Genomic DNA, 15603 nt, shown 5'->3' with positions numbered 1-15603 from the left:
GGTCATTAACTAGATTAATTTAAAAGATTAAGTTAGAAGCCAGAATACTCAAAGATTAATACCGGCCATCAGATTACAATATCAGTTGGCACGGCGCGACGGATCGACCACCCGCTAGAATATTTCAAGCTGCCATTCTTAAAATTACATCGTTCTCTTGCATGCACCCGCATACACGCTGCCCACCTGACTTCCGCCACCATTGGATGATCCTCTATTTGAACACCTGCGCGATGAAACAGTCTCAAAAGTTTAAGCCTGCCTTTTTTAAATTTATTTATACCACAGATAGATACCAAAAATCATCACACTAATCCATTACTATAATAAATGCGAAAGTGTTTTTATTTTCTGGTTTGTTTGTTTCTCCGTCAATCACGCCACAACGAAGCAACGGGTCGACGTGATTTTTTGCATAGATATAGGCTACTTTTTGTCGCGGAAAATCAAATAGTCCACATGGGATTTTTAAAAATCTAATTCCACGCGGACGAAGTCGCTGGCATCAGCTAGGGCATAAAGGTGAAAATTAGTGTGTATTTATATTTGTGTGAGTATGTTTGTTACTCTTTCACGCAGACGCTACTGAACGGATTTGGCTGAAATTCGGAAAGAGTTAGATTGTACCCGGGATTAACACATACATTACAATAAAGAGTTCCTACGGGATTTTGAAAAACCTAAATCCATGCGGACGAAGTACATGCGGACGAAGTCCATTATTCAGTGGAATTCAACAGCAAACCCCGGACTCCACGTATAGGAGGCTAACATCTTAACCACTAGGCCGATCACCGCTTTTTTATCCAGGAATGGATAATATTATTACAGGTTATCAAAATCATAGTTACCGATTAGCGAGCAACCCAAAATAATAATTGCGTAAGTAATTGTTAGCATATTTATATTCGTGCCCCTGACTCATTGACTATCACACGTTTCAGTCAACCCGCTCTCCTTCTTGTAAAGGCGCCATAAATTATACCTTCCCAACCTACATAACGTTATTTCCGCCATTGATATAGCTAGTAACTACGATGTGCGCTATTTCTACGTTGGTATTTAAAGCTGATCGCACACTGCCTCAGAAGTCGCGGGCATCAGCTAGTTAATTATATTTTATTCGGGCTGGTTGCTGCGTCTACACGTGTTGCTGACACTTGCATTTTCAATAACGAAAAAGCGCTGCGAGCGGTAATGTGCGGTCAGATTTATAATATGTGGCGATGTCCGATGAAATACTTGTCCGATGTGAAAACTGGCAGACTTTTGATTGTGCTAAGGACTGGCTACATTATCATTTTCAGTACTGAAGCAACGTTGCATATGGCAGTGTACGATCAACCTAAATGCATCGCCGGTGCGCGGTGTTCACTGGAAAAACAGCACTATAGTCAAACAGCAACAGCTATTTACAGATTTAGTAACAATTGCCAAAACGATTATCAAAGAGCTATTGCCATTTGCCATTGGAATTCAATGATTAATTATTTATTTATTATTATAAAAGATAACTTCATTCATTACTAGCTTTTGCCCGCGGCTTCATTCGCGAGAATATACGTTTTGCATAGCACTTTGATCTGTAGGAACCTAGTTCTCCTAAAACCAAAGTAGCATAGATAGACTTGTATGGAGATTTTTAAAAATTTAAATCCACGCTAATGAAGTCGTAGGCATCATCTATTTGGTACAGAGAGATAGCTTGCATCGTGGAGACTGATATATACCTATTACCTAGACTACTTTTTGTCCCGCAAAATCAGAACTCTAATGGGATTTAAAACCTAAATCCAGTCGAAGAGTGCGCCATCTATTTATGTAACACACAGATGAGTAAGAAATGAGAGAAAATAGTTTTTCTTCCATCACAAACTATCACAGAAATGGCTTTAATTTTCCAGGACAAAAAGCAACCTACCTCACTCTGGTCTTTAACTACACGAAATAAACATCGCAACGAGGGTTTGTATAGGAAATCCATCAAAATATCAAATTATTCTTTAAAATTTATTTAGAGATTGAAATCAACTCTTAATCCTTACATGTAATTCCTTAAACATAAGCTATGAATATCTTATTCCTAATGATCAATTATAATTAACTCATCTATGCTCCAGTCTTCATATGAGTGATCTGGGAGGTATCTTCGTATAATAATAGGGATCTTCCTTTGTTTTAGTTCCTTCATGGCAATTTGCAAAGGATCGGTTTCACCTTCTAATTCCACCATCACTGGTGCACACATTGCTATTTGTAATGCCCTCGTACCTGGAACAAGATACAACATAATATTTTTTAATGACTATATTCGTGTGGATTTAGTTTTTAAAAATCCAGTATGAACTCGTTGGTTTTCTAAAACTAAACTACCTTAAACTATCCTTTATCACTCTTCATGTTTTTAATTACTATAACCATGTGAAAAATCATGTTGATCATAGTGCAATATGTGCCTACAAGTAGGCTATCAAAACTTCCATAGTAATATGTTGTATGGATGTTTTACCACACACATGCTTTAAATACAATCAAATATCAGACCAATGAACAGCTTCTCAACCATTCTTTCTAGAGACCTCAGTGATCTTCTGAGCTTTAACAATAACCTTGGGTGGCTCGAGTGATTCAAAAGGGCATAGCTTCTAGTTATCCAAGGCGTTAAAATAGTCCACAATACATAATATACAGTAACACAGATTACAGACAATACATATTTCTATGCAGCTATACAGAGTAATTTGTACAGTGGTTAAATGAACCTAGAAGTCCCAATCTTAAGAGTTTTGCTGGTTTACCAAACACAATAAACAAGGTTGGCATAACATTAAAACACTAACCTAAAACTCTAGCCCTTTCATATTTAGTCATATATCGAGTTGTAATTCGCTTCGACTTCTCCACTCCGCCTCCAGCCTGACCAGGTGCCAGACACTGCACGTTGTAACCCGGTTCTTCCTCTTGTTCTTCAGCTTCTTCGATGTTATTGTCTTCCTCAACAATGTCGTCGTAATCTGCCCCACCGTCCTCTCCGTCGTATTCTTCATCAGCCATTATTTAGGTAACCGAACTCAGATTCTTTAATAACCAATTATGACTCGAATTAATTTGTACATATAATAAAAATAATTCAATTTATTTCGAAAATAAATCCAAACAATCATTCCAATTTCCATCCAATCCCAACAACGTGAATTTCATTGGCTCATGTCAATCTGTGGTCGTGCTGTGTCAATCTCAGCTGTCAATGTCATCATCATATTAACGAACCATAGATACAAAACGAGCCACAAATGCTGCATTCATTTTATGAAGTTTGTTGTAGCTCAGGCGTATTAACACAGTACAAAATACCAATTTAAAAACATTTACGAGTTTTTATAGTTTCTCTTGTATTGCAAAATCACGTTAGTAAGTTTAGTATAAGGAACACCTGATTTCACAATAACATAATTTACGCAAAACTTTTTAATGTCATACTGAAAACCCCTGCTACTACAATGTTACCCAATTCATATTTTATTTTTTGAGTGATTTTCCCAATGATAGATGCGTGATAATAAAATTGAACGTAGCATTAACTTCTGCTATTTATGGAAGTTTTGTCTTGTCTTTGGTCCATATATCGTCTTCCTTTTCCGGTTCTGCATCGAAGCTGAAACCATGCCGGTGTGTATTATTAAAAATTTCGTCTTTATAGATCTTCTTTAGTGACTAAATTCAGTGATGAATGTGTATATCAATAAATAAGCAATTCTTCAGTATCGTGCAAATAACCTGCGAAAACTATAATTGCGTACAATTCAAGATAAACACATGGCACTATTTGACGTTTATTATTTGACACCAATGTTAAACTTTGAGAAAATAAATTCAATAAACATGCGTTTGTTGATTGCTACACCCAGACTTATTTTCCTATCGAAATGCGGGTTGTCCCTGAGATGAAACATCAACTCTGTTGTTGAAGGCATGAATCTAACCTAAACTTTTGTGTTTCAGCTCGCAATTGACTTATTGCACCCTTCGCCCGCGTCCGAAAGGAGGAAGCACAAGCTCAAGAGGCTAGTGCCACATCCAAACTCGTATTTCATGGACGTAAAATGCCCAGGCTGTTATAAAATCACAACCGTATTCAGTCACGCGCAAAGAGTAGTCGTATGTGCAGGATGCTCGACGATTCTTTGCCAACCCACTGGTGGTCGCGCCAGATTAACTGAAGGTAAGCCAATTATAAGCATTTATTGAAATACCTATACAGAGCAGCTTTTCTGAACCACTGGCGTATTGCACACATGAGTTCGTGGCATTTGAACAAGTTTTTTAATTAAGAGCAATATCATAACAAACCTGAGCCTATTAAATGAAGTATGCCCCTGTTAACTTTTCAGAATCGGATTTAATACCTAATATTCATACCATTATTTGGAGCTCAAATTCATAAATAACAAATAAAAAAGTGTCTAGTTTTCTGTTTGTTACCTTTTCAAAGATCAAAATATGCTGAACTGCTTGACAAAACTTGGCACAGAGATAACTCTGGATACTTACTGACTTTTAATATACAAAATCAACACTTGCTTTAACTGTGAAGGAAAACATTGTGAAGAAACCTGCATGCCTGAAAGTTCTCCTTAATGTTATCAAATGTATGTGAGGTCTACCAATCCGCATTTAGTCAGTGTGGTGGTTTTCATACTAAAAGGAGAGAGATGCTCTGTAGTGTTCCGGCGATGGGTTGATCATAATGAATCCATGCACTAGAGTTGCAGGCATCAGCTAATAATTTATAATCTGATTTAAGTAAACCTGTTTAAATGATTTACATATTAAAGTCTAGATGGCACATAACAGTATTCATGTTACAAATAAATAATAGTTATTTTAAATGTTATCTTTTGAATGAAATCTTTGTTGCACAATTTTATGAAAGTGTTATTTCATAATGTTACTTACTGTTAAAAATTGCATTGCACAATAATTCAGATATAAGATTGTGTAATCATGCAAAATATTATAATAATATGAAATCTGCTATCCTTTTTTTAAAAAGTCGTTAACTGAACAGGTAATTTTAAGTTATTGCCAAAAAAGATGGGATTTTCAGAAACTGACGTTTTTAAAAAATCATTATTTTTAGTTAGCTCAGCTTTGTAGCAAGCTTATATAGAAACATCAGTTTTTCTAAATTTCCATTTATTTGACTATAACTCTCAAAGTACTTTTCAAAATGAACCACTTTTAATAGAGTGAGATGCTGTGTCAATATCCTTTCAAAAACTTTATTTGATGCAAAATTAAATATTTAAGTGTGCCAGTTTTTTTTTTTCAGTAAATTTGTAGTTTTTATTTGTATCCCTTTTCTTCTACTTAACTGATATACTCCTCCAATACAACTCTGTACCTAACTTGATGAGATCACAGAGGACAGTCAGTAGGATTCAAACTTTTTGATGGGTGAGAATTAGTTGACTCTGGTAGCATGGTGTAGCAAGTTATTTTAATGATGCTTAATTTTTGTTTCAGGATGTTCATTTAGAAGAAAACAACACTAAGATTACCTGGAGAGAGCCCTATTTTAAGATTTGCATTTTATTTCCAATTGTATCAATATGAATGAGTGATATTTTATTATTCATTGGATTTGTTAAAGCATTACAAATAAAGGCTTTTTCAAAGGGTAATTTTACCTACACTTTTGTCATTTTATTTAAACCTCATAATTACTGTAAGGCAAAGTGTCCACTAGCAATAAACCTTGCCAAATATGTGACTTCAATTTCTGCAAAATTGCACAAATTGACTTGCAGTGTTTACAAAGTGCAAGTGACTTCCCAAAATTTCTGCAAATTTTATTGGTAGGTAGTAGTGGTATATTTTATTGGCACAGTTTTAGGTTCAAATCCTGCCTATTGGTAATATTAATTATCATACCGGCTCCTAGCACAAGCTTTACTTTCAAGTAAAAAGGGAAATAGAGCAAGATCCTACTGCCACCAGACCTTATTTTCTGAAAAATAAATTTATCACACATTTTTTAGTGTAGGGTTAGTGTTAAAGTACACATATCTGCTAGCTTGTGCCATGGGTCAGATTATACATATCAGTTAATGAAAGTACCTATATAAAAAATTATTAACTAAGTCTGAATGTTGATTTTCACGTATGTTTTACAGAATATTATTAATAATTAATATTCATTACTGCCAGACATTTCCTATTGGCAGTTGGAAATAACCACCAGACTAAGCTCACAAAAAATAATAGTTTATCTTAGTCGAAATTTTTATATTATGATACTCAGGAAATGTACATAAAAATCAGCACTCAGACATCAAGAAAAGTGAGTAATGTTTTTACGTGCCTTTAGGAACTGATATCTTTAAATTGGCCCGAGGTGCAAGCTAGCAAATATTACGTCACACCTGACCATATATTTGTATACATAGTAGAACTAACTGTAACTTATTTTTAACCCCCGACCCAAAAAGATGGGTGTACTTTACGAAGTTTGACGTGTGTACTTGTATGTAGCATCGTAGCTCCTAAACTAATGAACCGATTTTAATTTAGTTTTTTTTTTGTTCGAAAGATGGCTTGATCGAGAGTATTCTTAGCTATAATTCAAGAAAATCGGTTCAGCCCTTTGAAAGTTATCAGCTCTTTTCTAGTTACTGTAACCTTTACTTGTCGAGGGTGTTATTTTTTAATTTACACTTGTAAATAAATTAGTCTATTGGTCAATCCTTCAAAGAAAATTCATATTTATATTATTTATTTACATATTTTTGGTACAATATAAAAATATCACAATATGGAATTAAGCACAGCAATTTCATTAAATAAGAATTCATGTTTACAATAATTATTATCATCATACCTACAGATTTTACATTTATACAATTTACATAATGTAAATATAATTATAATTTATATTTGTCTATTATTTTATAACAACATTTATACAAAAAGAAAATTATTATCATAATAATAATAAATAATACTATACTATATTATACTGTCCGCTTGGATTTAAATTCAAGTAGGTCAATCATAACAAACACTTAAACATTTAAGTAATAGTTAATAAACAAAACCAAAATAATTGTCCTAGCTCCAACCAATCCATCATTGATCGGTAAAAAAATCATGTGTTTTTAATTTAATCGCCTCTGCAACCTCTAACAATTCGTCTGCATTTTGAATGTCTTTTTTGATCGTCTGTATCAAACTATCAACAGAACTAAAATTCATCTCAGGCCTCAAGTATCCAATGATACATATTTTCAAATTTGATCCGTAGAAATCCTTTTCAAAGTCGTGCATCACGTGAGTTTCCTGGAATGTAAGATTTCGAATCAGTTAAAAGTTTCAGTTCCAATCAGTTTGGAATCCTCGTAGAATCAGTTTGAAATCCTTGTAGATTTAAGCTCCTAATCGAAATAAATAGCAAATCTTATCATAACATCCTTTTCAGGTTCCCGTACCCGAAGGGTGCCAATGAAATCTCATTACATACTAAGACTCCGCAGTCCATCCGTCTGTCAGCGGGTTGTATCTCATGAACCGTAATAAGTAGAGTTGAAACTTTCACAGAATGAGTTTTTCTATTGCAGCTACAAGATAATATGTACATAAAAATTTAAAAATGGCTGACAAAAACTACTTAGTGTTTTTTCTTGTAAGATGTTCCTTGAAGGAACATCTTACAAGAAAAAAGATGTTCCTTACTAAGGAACCCTTCGTGTGGGAGTCCGACTCGCACTTGACCAGTGTAATTATAATACTACTAAAAGCTAGTGGTTCAGGCTTCTAAAAGCTGATTCTTTTCTGTCCTAGCCTAAGGCTCCCACGCAGATTTGCCCTTCTCATCAACTTTCGTAACGTGAAGGTATGTAAGTGTAGCCGTACTACTGCAGGTCTACGTTTTATAGATCTGACAATAATAAAAGGTAAAATTTAGTAAACGTACCACAGACAATTCCTTATTTTGATAGAAAGGACACCAGCCGATGTTCGCAACCATCTTGTAGACGGGATGTGAATTAACTTGGGCCCATCCATAGTAGACACCGGGCTTTATATCTTGCGGTAACGACTGTGCCACTTCCCGCGAGTAGTTCGCTGTAACAAGAAATTTTGAAACATATAGTTGCGTGTTTAGGTACCAAAATATAAAGAGACGCTTTTGATCACGGGATAAATGACTACCACATGGCCCTTCAACGTAAGGCTCTAACTACGTAGCCAGTTGTGGGTCACACCATATACGTGACACGTGCGTAGTGACGCGCGTGAACCCGTAGACGTAACTGCACGCATTACGCCTACGGGAACGTTCACGCCACGCAAGCGGTATGCCATGTTTCTTACAGTTCCATACATCACATTTTACAACGCAATGGTACGCGCTACGTCTACGCTTACGCAGCCTGTGTGTACCAGCTATTAGTCCCACACTTAGGTACTTTACCGCACGTTTGCTCTGTCTTGACGGCTTCGTCGGACCTCTGTATGTAATATCATAATACTCCTTTTAGCACCATGACCACGAATCATCATCATCATCATCATCACGAATACGGACACTATTTGTTTGTAATTAGTACATGCTGTGATATTAGTACATTATCCACCAAAAACCAAACCCGATGAGACGGGAAAGGAGTTTTAAGTTAGGACGCCTTCTCAAACAGAGAGCAATGATATAAATACGCGTATAAAGTATAGATTATAATAAATAGATTATAATAAACTAGCCGATGCCCGCGACTTCGCCCGCGTGGATTTAGGTTTAGGATGTAAGTTTTTTAAAATTCCCGTGGGAACTCTTTGATTTTCCGGGATAAAAAGTAGCCTATGTGCTAATCCAGGATATTATCTATCTCCATTCCAAATTTCAGCCAAATCTGTCCAGTAGTTTTTGCGTGAAGGAGTAACAAACACACACACACACACACACACACACACACACACACACACACACACACACACATACAAACTTTCGCCTTTATAATATTAGTGTGAAGTGTGATTCCAAGGGAAGAACTGATGAGGTACCTATATAATATATAGGTTAATTGATGGATCAGGCCGGGAAAATAGTGGGTCGACGGAGATAACGAAGTAAATAGGTACGAGTAGGTATCAATAGCTTCATTAATACAGTGGACCGACTTGTGCCTCTAAATGGAGTCAATTGAAATATGCAGTTCGACATGAGTTCGATATTAATATGTTTGATCAGTTGCTTAAACCAGATGATTTACCTACCTCATTACTGAGTAGTGCGAATTACTAAACCAATCTGTCTATTCGAACTGTAACTGGACTATATTTTGATATTTTTTATCGGACGCAATATTACCGATATCTATGTGGCGCTCAAAATGGTATTTTAAAAAAAATTCTCGTTCTGTCTGTCTGTGCATTCACGCTGAAACTACTGAACAGATTTCAACACAACTTGGCAAATATAGGTAAATAGGTACTTGTAGCTAGTAGTCCCGGTCAACATTTAAGGATAGTATTTATCCCGAAAAACAAGTTCGTACGGGATAGGGAATAATAATAGCCTAAATATAATCGCGAGTCGTAACGACTCTGTTCAAATTCAAAATATTTATATTCAATTAGACTTTCACAAGTAGGTACTTTTGAATCGTCAAAAGCATCTACCATTGGTTCGGAATGCCTTTCCTACCGAGAAGAACCAGCAAGAAACTCGGCGGTTGCTCTATGACAAACAATCAAACTCTGTGACAAAGCTGTTATAGCCTAGAAGTTAGGACGTCCGGGCACGCACTTCTAACTTTTCGGGGTTATATGTGCATATAATTTGCTTTAACGGTGAGGAAAAACATCGTGAGGAAACCTGCATGCCTGACAGTTCTCCATTATGTTCTCAAAGGTACGTGAAGTCTGCCAATCCGCACTATAGCCACAACCCTTCTCACTCTGAGAGGAGAACCGTGCTCTGTAGTGAGCTGGCAATCGGTTAATCATGATGATAACCTATTTGAGCAGCTATGTCTGCTTAGTTCTTTGAGAAATGCATGCGTTTACAGGTTCGATTACGGCTAAGCACTTTGAAATGATACTTTCTTTAGAGAGTTTTGATGTGGTTGGCACAGTAGTTACCAGTTTACTCTTACTCTACAATCAATGCTTTAGCGTTGTAGTAGTACCACACCTGCAGTACCAGAAAGGTTGATTGACAAACAAATTGCGCGATCAAACACAACATCACTATCGCGCATCACTTAGGACACCAAATTGTTGTTAGTTAGGTAAATAGGTAATTATATGGTAAGATGACGATGCTTAAATTGGTATGTAGGTAGGTATGGCAATATCATTTTGTAGGTAAGTATTTCTTTATTAATAGGATTTTATCCTATCAATTATTGATATTTATGATCATTTGTTATATTGCTTGTAAATCTAACAGATTATAAATGATAAAAGTACTTAATCATTAGCCATATTTTATCTTTTTTATAACCTAAGCGGATCTTTAGAAGAGTTCCATCATCGTCACCATCTCAACCATCGCCGGTACACTACTGAACACGGGTATTCTCTCAGAATAAGAAGGGTTTATGCCTTATTCCAACACTGTGGTCTGTGGCCTAATGTGGATTAGCCACCTTCAAGAACGTTATGATGAACTCTCTGGTATGTAGGTTCCCTCACGGAGTCACGATGTTTAGTGAAAAGACGCTCTACTGAATTGTACACCTGTTTCAAGTGTTTAACGACCCAAAAAAAAACCGGCCAAGTGCGAGTCAGACTCGCGCACTGAGGGTTCTGTACTTGGGTATCTTTTCTAACATTTTGCACGATAAATCGAAAACAATTATGCATAAAAACAAATAAAAATCTGTTTTAGAATGTACAGGTAAAGCCCTTTCATATGATACCCCACTTTGTATAGTTATCTTACCTTGAAAATTACAATACGTTTTAATTTTTTTTTTTAAATGATGCCACCACAAATTCGCGGTTTTCAGATTTATTCCTGTACTTGTGCTATAAGACCTACCTACCTGCCTTTCATGATTCTAGGTCAACGGAAAGTACCCTATAGGTTTCTTGACAGACACGACGGACAATCAGACTAAAAATAGTCAAGTGCGAGTCCGACTTACACACGAATGGTTCAGTACCATCGTATAAAATATAACAGGCACATATGGCAGCCATTTCTAAAATTTTTATTATTTGTTTTTCTAGTGGCAATGATATACATATACACATTCTGTGAAAATTTCAGCTTTCTACTACCTATTATGGTTCACGAGATACAGCTCGCTGACAGACAGACGGACGGACGGACAGCGGAGGCTTAGTAATAGGGTCCCGTTGGCATTTGGCACCCTTCGGCTACGGAACCCTAAAAACATAACAAAATCTCAAGTTTCTAGACCTAGAGGTTTAAGCTGTAGTTACATTGATATGTCAGTCAGTCAGTTCATTTATTCTTTTATATTGAAGGATTAATTACTTATAATATATATCAGAATAGGTGTATTCTTTACTTACAACTATGTACTCGTACATACATTATTATACAAATTGCCTATGTACTTAAGAGCCAGACACTCTGTACTAACATGAATTTGTTAATATTTACACAAATATGAATATCTTTAAACTAGTTTGTGCAGATGGTAATTTTAGTTGAATAGCTAATTAAAAGTTACTAAGTAAGTATATAACTTCAAAATTGTTTGACTAAACAAAATAATTTTGATATCATATCTAGATGATATTATCAATTGCAAACATAACAATAACAAACTAATTGAGGACTAGTTGTTACCATACAATCCATCTATAATGCTTGAGTAAATATGGCCTCAGTACTTAGCATTACTGAAGATTTATGAGATAATAGCTAAGTATGATAGTAACTTATCAGTTTATAATAAATGGGAAATATTTTATGGATCATAAAAACTGTGCTCAATGAAAAAGTTCCGATTCATACTTGTTTATTTGTATTCTATATTTAAGTAATATAATAATTAAAATATATTAGTTTGTATATCTTATCTACAATTTAATGTGTCAAAGCTTATACTTTTCGAAGAAAGTATAAATTTTAGGTATCGAAGCACTGATGAATACTAAACTCCAAAGTTTAGAACAACACCCTATAGGTTTCTTGACAGACATGACGGTCAGACAGACAGACATCAAGGTGATCCTATAAGGGTTCGGTTTTTCCTTTTGAGGTACGGAACCCTAAAAAGGGTGCATGGAGTGTCACTGGACACCACCACGAAGCACTCAAACCGCCATTGCAATGTTTCAATCCTTTCTTAGCAACAAGTAGTCTCCCTTTTTGTGTAAGTCAATGGTACCTACTATCTACTGATTAGTTGTAATAAAGTGAAGTACCTACTTCAGTATTTACGTTGACTTTTTATATTTTGCCCTTTAAACATAGTTAGTTCACTTTGCTGGAAGACATTGCTCAGTGCTCAGCATCACAGACTTTGCATGTCACATCTAGATTTAAAAAATCCTGTGGAAACTCTAAGAATTTCTGGGATAAAAAGTAGCATAATGCCAGCTCTGAGATGCATCTAGTCTATGTGGTACAGAGATAGCTTGCAAGCTAACTCTGTGCCAAATTTCAAAAAATCACTTATGTTAAAAAGCTGTGAAAAGGTAACAATGACAGGAAAGATTTGGTTTCTCTTTTTTGGTGTGCAAAGAATTGTCATACTTTTATTCTTATGGCATATACCTCGAAGAATAAAAGTTAGAAAAAAAATATTAGTATTGTAATTAAATCTAATGTGGGGAATATATCCACTAAGGCTGTTTTGCAATAAATAGGAGTCATTTCTTAATACAATTTAACATTGTAAAATAATACAACAAACCTCTATGTCAGGACTATTCAAAGAGCACATCATAATAAGATGTTAAAATCGTAGTGATAACCTTAATGACTCAACTTATACTACTAGTACTAAAATAAGTAACTAGTCCATGGCTTCTTATCTATAAGGTTTGTAATGGTAAGTCAAAAATAAATTATGCAGTTTCCATTTTCAATTGAAGATAAAGAGAATTACTTCTATTTTAGTTTAGCAAGTGTGATCCTGTGTATGTACCTCTAGCTTTTCAGTTATGTGTGTTCTATGCAATTAAATATCACTTGCTTTAACAGTGAAGGAAAACACTGTGAGGAAACCTGCATGCCTAAGATTTCTTCATGTTCTCAAAGGAGTGCAAAGTACGCCAATCTACACTTGGTCAGTATGGTGGATTATGATTAAACCCTTCTCATTCTGAGAGGAGACCCATGCTCAGTAGTAAAGCCAACAACGGGTTGATAATTATTAGGAAGTGAGTAATTTGCGAAAAATCATCTTTACGTCCAGCGAAGTGTATTAACAAATAATTACTATTGACCTTGATTAAATAGTAACAAAATGAAATAAATTATTTAAAAATCATTACCTGTGGGGCAACCTAATTCCTTTGATCCTCTTCCAAAGCCTTTTACTACTTCACCTTTTAAAAATAAGGGCAAATACGAAAGAGACATTTTTAGCAATATTTTCTGTGAATCAATGTACACTTTTTGGAAATATTTTATTATATTTTCCTGGATGACTGAATATTATTTTATTAGATGTTTGATTTAGATAATTAAAAATAAAATGAATTAACTATACACCAATACACGTATGATCCCAAAAGCAAGACGACGAATTACGAAATATTAAATAAAAAATAACATTTTACATCAACTAGCCCTCACAAGGAAAGTAACAACAAAAAAGTGAGTGATGGTTAGAGATGGTCGTTTTTGTAAAAACGTTTTTGAACAACGATGCGAGTATACGATGCCGGCATCCGATGCCAATATATCGAAAAACGGATGCCCGCAACGAATCGAATAATACGATCTGTGCGAACGAGATATTTGACCACGCAACGGAAAGCGGGCGGCGCATCGGCACTCGGCACGCCTAACGCCACTGCTACATATATATTACATTACTAGATGCGACATCTTTAATGTGGAAAGACTAGGTTTACCTATCTACTCTATCCACCTCATACAACAGCATCTATTACGTAACTTTCATATAATTTTATGACAGATTATTTTTCAGTATGTAGGTACTGTGTAGGTACCTAAGTAGATCACAAGGGCGATCGATGGGATAGGGAGTGTATAAAATATGACTGAAGTAAGTACTTATCTTTTTCTATCCTCAAGTTATTCTTGCAGGATGGATAAAATTTACCTATTTACTTATTTTTTTAAACTCCACTCGCGCATTGATAGGTACTTACTATATTGCGCTCAAGACTCTTCTTGTGAACGCAACATCTATGGTGTAGAAAGAGCACCACTTGTTTAAGTTTGTAGTTTTGATTTTGTTAGTTATAGGCAAAAAATGTTATCATTACTGCATCGTTACTAACGATTCGTTACCGAGTACCTATCTCTGGCAGACTTCATCCGGCACCTAATTTTGGCAAATTCCATAGTCGAATCGATGCTAAAAAAAACGATGCCGGCATCGGATGCGGCTTACTTAATAACGATCCGCATCGATGACAAAATTCAACGAAAACGCCCATCTCTAGTGATGGTGAATGAATTGGAGAACTGTCATAGCAGTGCTAAGTAGTGACATGACTGTCATTGTCAATGTCACAAGTCAAATAACAAATGTTTCCAGTCTCCAGCCTTGCCTTTGCCACAAGCAAGATATTATGGACTTTGTCTGTGGTGGCTTTTGTTGGCGCGCGTGTTGCGACTTTTTGGAGTGTTTTTTTGTTAGAAGTGGCCGGTTTTTGTGTCCCGCTGGTGTTTATTGGTGGTGAAACTGACCGAGGAACTGACTGAGAAGCGCTCTAGAGGGGTGCCGCGTGTATGTCGGCGGGCGCCAGCACAGACGAAGTCTATACTTATACATATAGTTTTCCTAACTTGTAAATAACTACACACTTGACATTGGCTAATCAGTGTAAAGCCAGACGAGAGAAGAAAAAAAAAAAGATATTATGTATAATATACAGTGCGACAAGGATCTTTTGGCGCGTGACCAAAATAGAAACTAAGAATAAGAATAAGAAGTGTTTATTTGCTAGAATATGGTATAATATACAAGTACATTGGTCTTAAATATAACTAACGCCGCCATCTTGTTAAGGGGCATTAGACGGGCCTGCTCGCGAAATCTAGTATCGACTAATTTGTGAGAATAGTCAATACTAGAATTAATTTCTTAAACTGGATCCTTTCAGGTAAAGATTTTCATACAAACCTGCAAGAATGATACTGCCATTGTCGTAATTAACATACCATAAGCCTACGTTGTCGTATTAGTTTACAAATTGCGAAAAACCAAATTAAATTTGAATTTTGCGGGCAGACCCGTCGCTTCCGCCTTAAAAGTGTCAACGCTCTGTACATGGTGTACGTGGTGTTGCAAAGTAAAAATCTGAAATCCACTATTTTTTTAATAATTCAAGCCATTCTTTATACATTACTTCACGATATGTCCTGATAATAGATGCAGCATAAATGTGTCTGCATCTTATAGCTATATTTAGCGATAGGTA

The 15603-nt window shown here is 35.6% G+C and overlaps 3 protein-coding genes across 3 annotated transcripts; 1 reads left to right on the top strand and 2 right to left on the bottom strand.

Annotated features, from left to right (window-relative positions):
- Nucleotides 1–1996: 1996 nt before the first annotated feature.
- Nucleotides 1997–3213, bottom strand: LOC123876645 (DNA-directed RNA polymerases I, II, and III subunit RPABC2). Its single transcript, XM_045922943.1, has 2 exons — nucleotides 2841–3213; nucleotides 1997–2271 (listed from the first exon to the last, which is right to left on the bottom strand). The coding sequence occupies exons 1-2, from the start codon at nucleotides 3052–3054 to the stop codon at nucleotides 2084–2086; spliced, it is 402 nt and encodes a 133-aa protein (XP_045778899.1). The 5' UTR covers nucleotides 3055–3213; the 3' UTR covers nucleotides 1997–2083.
- Nucleotides 3214–3562: 349 nt separating this feature from the next.
- LOC123876646 (40S ribosomal protein S27) lies at nucleotides 3563–5695 on the top strand. The gene is made up of 3 exons (XM_045922946.1): nucleotides 3563–3669; nucleotides 4003–4222; nucleotides 5527–5695. The coding sequence occupies exons 1-3, from the start codon at nucleotides 3664–3666 to the stop codon at nucleotides 5553–5555; spliced, it is 255 nt and encodes an 84-aa protein (XP_045778902.1). The 5' UTR covers nucleotides 3563–3663; the 3' UTR covers nucleotides 5556–5695.
- Nucleotides 5696–6744: 1049 nt separating this feature from the next.
- On the bottom strand, nucleotides 6745–13819 carry LOC123876642 (putative riboflavin kinase). Its single transcript, XM_045922940.1, has 3 exons — nucleotides 13480–13819; nucleotides 7973–8124; nucleotides 6745–7338 (listed from the first exon to the last, which is right to left on the bottom strand). Exons 1-3 carry the CDS (start codon nucleotides 13565–13567, stop codon nucleotides 7129–7131), a joined length of 450 nt encoding a protein of 149 aa, XP_045778896.1. The 5' UTR covers nucleotides 13568–13819; the 3' UTR covers nucleotides 6745–7128.
- Nucleotides 13820–15603: the final 1784 nt, after the last annotated feature.

This window comes from Maniola jurtina, chromosome 22 (genome assembly GCF_905333055.1).
Source record: "Maniola jurtina chromosome 22, ilManJurt1.1, whole genome shotgun sequence".
Classification (NCBI taxonomy): Eukaryota; Metazoa; Arthropoda; class Insecta; order Lepidoptera; family Nymphalidae; genus Maniola; species Maniola jurtina.
The sequence above is the reverse complement of the archived record's forward strand: the minus strand, read 5'-3'. Positions and strand labels throughout refer to the sequence as shown.

Coding starts and splice junctions, on each gene's coding strand:
- LOC123876645 (XM_045922943.1), bottom strand. CDS start 3,054: ATGGCTGATGAAGAATACGACGGAGAGGACGGTGGGGCAGATTACGAC. Junction 2,272..2,840: donor TGAAAGGGCTAGAGTTTTAG/GTTAGTGTTTTA, acceptor ATCTTGTTCCAG/GTACGAGGGCATTACAAATA.
- LOC123876646 (XM_045922946.1), top strand. Junction 4,223..5,526: donor TCGCGCCAGATTAACTGAAG/GTAAGCCAATTA, acceptor TTTTTGTTTCAG/GATGTTCATTTAGAAGAAAA.
- LOC123876642 (XM_045922940.1), bottom strand. CDS start 13,567: ATGTCTCTTTCGTATTTGCCCTTATTTTTAAAAGGTGAAGTAGTAAAA. Junction 8,125..13,479: donor GGAATTAGGTTGCCCCACAG/GTAATGATTTTT, acceptor TTCTTGTTACAG/CGAACTACTCGCGGGAAGTG. Junction 7,339..7,972: donor AAAATAAGGAATTGTCTGTG/GTACGTTTACTA, acceptor CTTACATTCCAG/GAAACTCACGTGATGCACGA.